Source organism: Numida meleagris, chromosome 5 (assembly GCF_002078875.1).
Source record: "Numida meleagris isolate 19003 breed g44 Domestic line chromosome 5, NumMel1.0, whole genome shotgun sequence".
Lineage (NCBI taxonomy): Eukaryota > Metazoa > Chordata > Aves > Galliformes > Numididae > Numida > Numida meleagris.
The window spans coordinates 61306342-61312341 of NC_034413.1; the positions used below are offsets into that span (position 1 = coordinate 61306342).

Below are 6000 nucleotides of genomic sequence, written 5' to 3' on the forward strand. Positions count from 1 at the left end.
AAGAAAGAACTCTGTATACTCATCTGAGAATGGCTGATAAAGTTATATATGTTTATGGCTTTTACTTCCCCCCAGGACATTTTTCCTTGATGATATTTCGCTTCTGATTATCTGCCTATCCAAACACGCACATGCAGCAGGGGACAGTGCACAGGCTGCTCTGCAGGAAGTTTGCAGGGAGGAAACGAGTGATCAGTGTTTTGTTCCACATTGGGAAACGCGTTCTTCGTATATCAATATGAGAGTGCCTGCAGAGAGAGTGGGGACTTAATAGACATGCAGATCCACAGAGTGATTACTGCTTGCTGAGCTAAAGAGATGCCAACCCTAACATCTGCTTGCCATTCGTTCTGTCCTATCAAAGCCTTTTCTGTAACCCTTATCACACAGTGTGGACAGGATGGCTAACAAAACATGCTCTGTTAGCTGAAGAAACAAGTTACTGATCCAGTTAGCTTCAGCAAAGGACTCTACAAAGAAAACACATTGCTTACCTTTACACAGGAGTAAATGATGGAAACAAACACCACTGTGGTCAAGATCAGGAAACAGGTCAGGTAAAAACCCAGCATAAATGTAGAGCTGAAAGCAAGGAGATTTATTTTTAATGCATACCATATAGAAAGCTACAGCTCTGATCTCTAGACTGTGACATTTGTACAAGCTATGACACACTGCACAGGCTTTCCAATTAGGATAGCAGTAGGAGATGCAAGGTGCCTTGAATACCAACAGATAGGCTGCCCTATTTGAATTACTCACACAGGCTGCAGCGCAGAGAACACTGCATCTTTTATAGCAATCACCTTCCTGCCAGGGTGACAGCAGAGGGACTGAGAAGTATCTCCTGTGCTCGAGGAGGTGATGGAACAATTTGTTACAGAGGGTCAGCCCCGCTGGCTGCGAGCTGAAGACCCCAGGAAGGAAAGCGTGCTGTGCACTGCAGTGCAGCTGAGTGCTTGTGAAAGCCGCAGGGGAGGCACATTGTGTGTTAAGCTGATGAAACCCTCTTAGCTGTGCCCCAGGTAGAGCTGGGAAACCTGGTGCTTTGCTGAGGGAACGCACAAGGCAAAAGCTCAGTGGGGACAGCCCTGCCACATCTGAGCTTTGTCCTGTGTATGGAACAGAAGCAACCATAGCACAAAGATGGGGATAACAACTTCAGCTTGGTCAGCTTGAGATGTTCCTCTGCTTTCTCTGTTCCTCTCAACTTTGAAGTACAAACAGGACCTCAGGGCCAACTTTGTACTATGCATTTTTGATGTGTTTTGATCATGAAGATATTCAACAACAATTTCGCAGTGATTGGTCTCAGTATGAAAGGACAAGCTCCCTCCCAGGAGTTCACCTTGTTCATAATTTAAAGGAAGTACTCTTGCAACGTGACATTAAGGCTAACCACACCAAAGCCATCTGGTCTCTGTGTTCTCTCATGACTATTAGGATAATCGTACTTGCTAATTCACTGTTTGAGCCTTTGTTAAATTCATTAAAGCTATTCCTCTTTATCATCATAAGTTACCACTGCCATTTTGTCTCCAGTGTCAGACTCAAATTCCACACTGTGTCTTTGATGAAGCTCTGATGGTGACACATAGACACCTGTGGTTTTGGTTTGCTGCTTAACTGTTACCTTCAACAGAAGACCGAAGTTATGCAATTGAAATATCAGGAAAAACAACCCAAAAGTTGTGGGAAAGTATATCTGATCTGCAGCTAAACCATGAAATTTTATTTTAATTCAAATCAAATTATCTTTTAGACCGACCAGGCTACCTAAGGATGCTTAAAAACTTACCAAAAATGCTAACCACACCCTTCCAGGCCATGTGGAAGGGGATGGAGCAGCGTGACATTTATACCACGCTGCCATAAGGGGATTGGCTCCTGTAATACAAAAGAGTCTGCCATATGGTTGATGCAGATCAGAAACTGTCAAGCTGTCATTTAAATGTTAAACTGGGTTTTATGGAGACAGCTCAGTGGCTGCTTAGGGAGTTTGATGAGAACCACAAAGCCTGGTAGAGAGCCTCTGCACGTGAGAGCTCAAAGCGGTAATATCCAGTCAGCAGATCCAAAGTGTCAGCCATTAGTAAGTGAGGCCAAGCTCTCTAAGAATATTTTGGCCATTAGCTACAGTGTGGTAATTGCTAGGATCTATCTGATTTCAGTTTTGAACCTCTCGTTTCCCCAAGCGGATCTGTCTGTTTACACAGTGCATTTGCACTGATGTTATTTCGCTGATCTGATATTTCTGTGAGCAGAAGTGAATGTCCTCTTGCCTGGGAGAGCGAATGACCTTAAACAACAGACCACGCGCTATTTCTATGACCTTCCAAATATCTCCTCTGAATGGTACAAACCAATCTCTACTCTGAAAAGAAGCGCAGTGTGAACAGACGTAGAAGCAGTTGTAATGACAAACAATAGCACTGGAACTCTCTTTAAAAATTTTTGGTCTTCTCGTAATGAAGATGAATTTGGAGCATTGTTAGAGCTTCTGAGATCTTGTTCTTCAGATTAAAAATGACTAACTCCAAATTTATTTCCAACACAGCAGTGTTCAGTGAATGATATATTATTGTTACTAAATGAGAGCACAGGAAATACCAACATGTTTTAATTTCAAGGGATTTTTTCATGAACTCTTCGAGAAGAAATACCATGTCTGCAGAGCTCACTGCTGGAAAAGATCCAGAGAGTTACACTGTGCCTTTCAGATGCAGGAACACACTGCAGTGGTTCAAAATCTCTGTGCACCACAGCCCAGAGGAGCTTATTCCACTTCAGTCCCTCTCTTGCCTGGGGAAAGAAATGACTGCATCCTTTAAACCCTGGGTGAGCTATCAAAGCTTAGGCATGTGTAGCCCTCTGTACTTTCTTTCTTCTTGCATTGCTGCTCTGAATCCAGAAGAATAAATGCACAAGAGGTTAAACCTCACCTGTGAAGCAGACCCTGAGACCTCAGCACTCTGAGCAGTGAGGCTGTGATGGGTTTTTCACCTCTCTGTTCTACTGCATTTAGGTAAGGGGACGGACTAGCCTCATGCTGTGAATGCACACTATGCCTCAGTAGGCACAGTGAGCTTCCAGCTTAGTGATATTTGTTTTCCACAGCCTTATAAACATGCTGAATCGAATTTCATAAGGTGGAGATACATGGTAAGAGAAATCGCACAGGCAAAAGGAAAAGACTCACATGCCAGTGAGGAAGTTTAATAAGCACTAGGAATGAGTGAAAAACAATAAGCACCACACATGACTTGCGAATGAATTATTTAAGGATTTTTCTTTCCCCTTGGTGCTCTGACTTCTTAAGAAAAAAACAACAAAGAAATGTAGGCCAGAATATGGGGGGGAGGAGCAGATGGAAGCAGAGGGGTGATAAGATACTCACTGTGGCACGATTATGATTTGAACAAAGCAGATGAAGAGGAAGACTAGGGAGGCACAAGCCACGTAGGCTCCGAACCTGTCATCCACCTGCTTGGAGTACTGCAAAAAAAGCAAACAGTGTTACGTTAGTGGGAAAATTGGCTGCTGCCTTCACACAACAAACACTTTTTTCTTGGCTTCCATTTAGGTTCTTGGAAAGAACTGTCAGTAGGAAAAGACCAGCACCACAAACTCCCCTGCTCCCTAAGCAAGCTGTAAGGGTTTGAATCCTTACAGGGTTCCAAAGACCAGGGAACAAATTCATTCAGCTGGATGGAAAGAGGGCTCAAAGCCCTGGTCCTTGCATCACAGGAAGAGAAATGGGGATACTAGGGACTGGGATACTAGGTCACTACCATCAGACATGAACTTCTTCCCTGGGAAGCTTCCTCCAACAGTGATGAATGTTGCTAATGATAAAACCTTGGGTTTTTTTGTGCAGACAGCTTGGCTCACTCTAACGATAGTGCGAGGATGCTGTGGTTTTCACACAGTCACTCATTCCAACTACTTGTCAACATATCAGTCACATGGGAGCTGCATCCGATTCCCAAAGATGCTTTATTTAGCTTGAAGCACGGTTCTCAGTACAGACGGTCTCAGTGTTTGAACCATGAAATGAAAGGTGCTCGGAACAGGTGAACCGCTAATTTCCTTAGCGGCTTTCAGCTATAAAATTGAAGAGAAGGAATGGAGGTAAATTACATGCTTGTGCTTTTACTTGATCCCACGCAGATTCACTGAATAGCTATAAATCCTGCAAAAGTCCGCTTTTGCAGTAGGTTGCAATTCTTGTCATTGAAAGAGTATCTCTACATAAAATGAAATAAATGGTGCTAACTTAATTTCTGAAGCTTTATCCATTAAATGGTGAGCTTAACATGGAAACTGCTCAAGTATCCCAAGGATCCGTGCTTGGATGAAGAAAAGAAAGGAAAAATATAACTTGGAATTTCTTTGGGCAATTAAAAACAGTAGCTCACGTGGTACCCTTAATTGTAACTGGACTTAACTGCATTTAATGTTACAGTCCACAGAGAAGATTCTGTCTCTATTTAATAGACAGAGAAATTGAAAAGATCTTTGCCTCACAACACAAAGATATTTGAAAACTATCAGCTGTTCAGGAGTCCTGAGTCTGCTCTCCCAAATCTGTGCGAGAGAGAACTCTAATTGTTGCTTAAAAGGGCTTCCCAAAGAGAAAGAGAGCGTAAATTCCACCCTAATGAACCTTAGCAGCACTTATGGCTCCCTGGGTGGCAAGGCATTACCTTTTTCTCCAGGTCAGGCTCCCTGAATGTTAAGAGAAACTTGCGCACATGCTCAGAGCGTAATCGATCGATACTTCTGGCATCAATGGCCCGGCCCAGAAACTCATCCACTTCATCTTCTGGGTTCATACTTTCCTGTGTATTCCTGAGGATGTGGGGAAAAAAAAAAGGAACATAAGAGGATAAGATAATTGCCCCTTCTTCACCACGTTATCATCTCACTCTATAACATACTGTAGGTTAATGGCATTTTGCTTATGACACCTTTGAGCTGGAAAACGGATTATGAGCTGAGAGGAAAATTATACCAGCTGTACTGCTCACTGACAGTCCGCCAGTGAAAGGATTTCATTTATTCACCTTTTTTTTCTACACGACCTCCATCAGGGAGCTGTTTTCTTGCTTTGGAGTCTCTTTACTGTACTTCATCCTCACAACTAGGCTGTAGTTTCCCTCCACTAGTCCTTGGACTCAGCCGTTCCTGCATTTCCCTGCTGTCCTATCTATGATCTATGTAACCAGCCATATTCACTGCTTCCCAATAATCACATCTATAACAATGTTGGATATTTCAAGTTGGATATTACTAAGAATTTCTTTGCAGAAAAAGCAGTTGGCATTGGAACAGGTTGCCCGGGGAAGTGGTAGAGTCATTGTCCCTCAAGGTGTTAAAGGAAAGGACAGATGTAGTACTTAAGGACATGGTTCAGTGGGCAGTTTTGGTGGTAGGTAGGTGGTTGGACTATAGATGATCTTAGAGGTCTTTTCCAAATGTAATGATTTTATGATGCCTGTAAAAATTTCTGAACTTGAACAGTTCTCCATTATTGAGAAAAAAAACTGTTTACAGAACAAACCTGGGGAAAAAATGTGGTCCGACTCCCAACTGCTTCCCTCACACAGTTCTTATGAGTAAGATAAGCAGACAAAAATTCCTGTTTACAAGATATTTACTTAATTCACTTAAGCTAGGAAGAAGAATCATAGAATCATAGAATGGCCTGGGTTGAAAAGGACCTCAAAGATCATCGAGTCTCAACCCCCCTGCCAAGTGCAGGATCGCCAACCACTAGACCAGGCTGCCCAGAGCCACGTCCAGTCTGGCCTTGAATGCCTCCAGGGACGGGGCATCCACAGCCTCCCTGGGCAACCTGTTCCAGTGCGTCACCACCCTCTGTGTGAAAAACTTCCTCCTAATATCTAACCTAAATCTCCCCTGTCTCAGGTTAAAACCATTCCCCCTTGTCCTATCGCTATCCACCCTCACAAACAATCGATCCCCCTCCTGTTTATA

General features: G+C 43.2%; 1 protein-coding gene across 3 annotated transcripts in view; it reads right to left on the bottom strand.

Annotated features, from left to right (window-relative positions):
* ADCY5 (adenylate cyclase 5) overlaps positions 1-6000 on the bottom strand; it is a 206368-nt gene that overhangs the window by 20488 nt on the left and 179880 nt on the right. For all 3 annotated transcript variants that reach the window (XM_021397477.1, XM_021397476.1, XM_021397478.1), the window contains exons 10-12: positions 4707-4851; positions 3398-3495; positions 495-582 (exon numbers count right to left, since the gene is read on the bottom strand). In XM_021397477.1, the coding sequence (XP_021253152.1) occupies positions 495-582; positions 3398-3495; positions 4707-4851 (331 nt within the window). The remainder of the gene's footprint in view (positions 1-494; positions 583-3397; positions 3496-4706; positions 4852-6000) is intronic.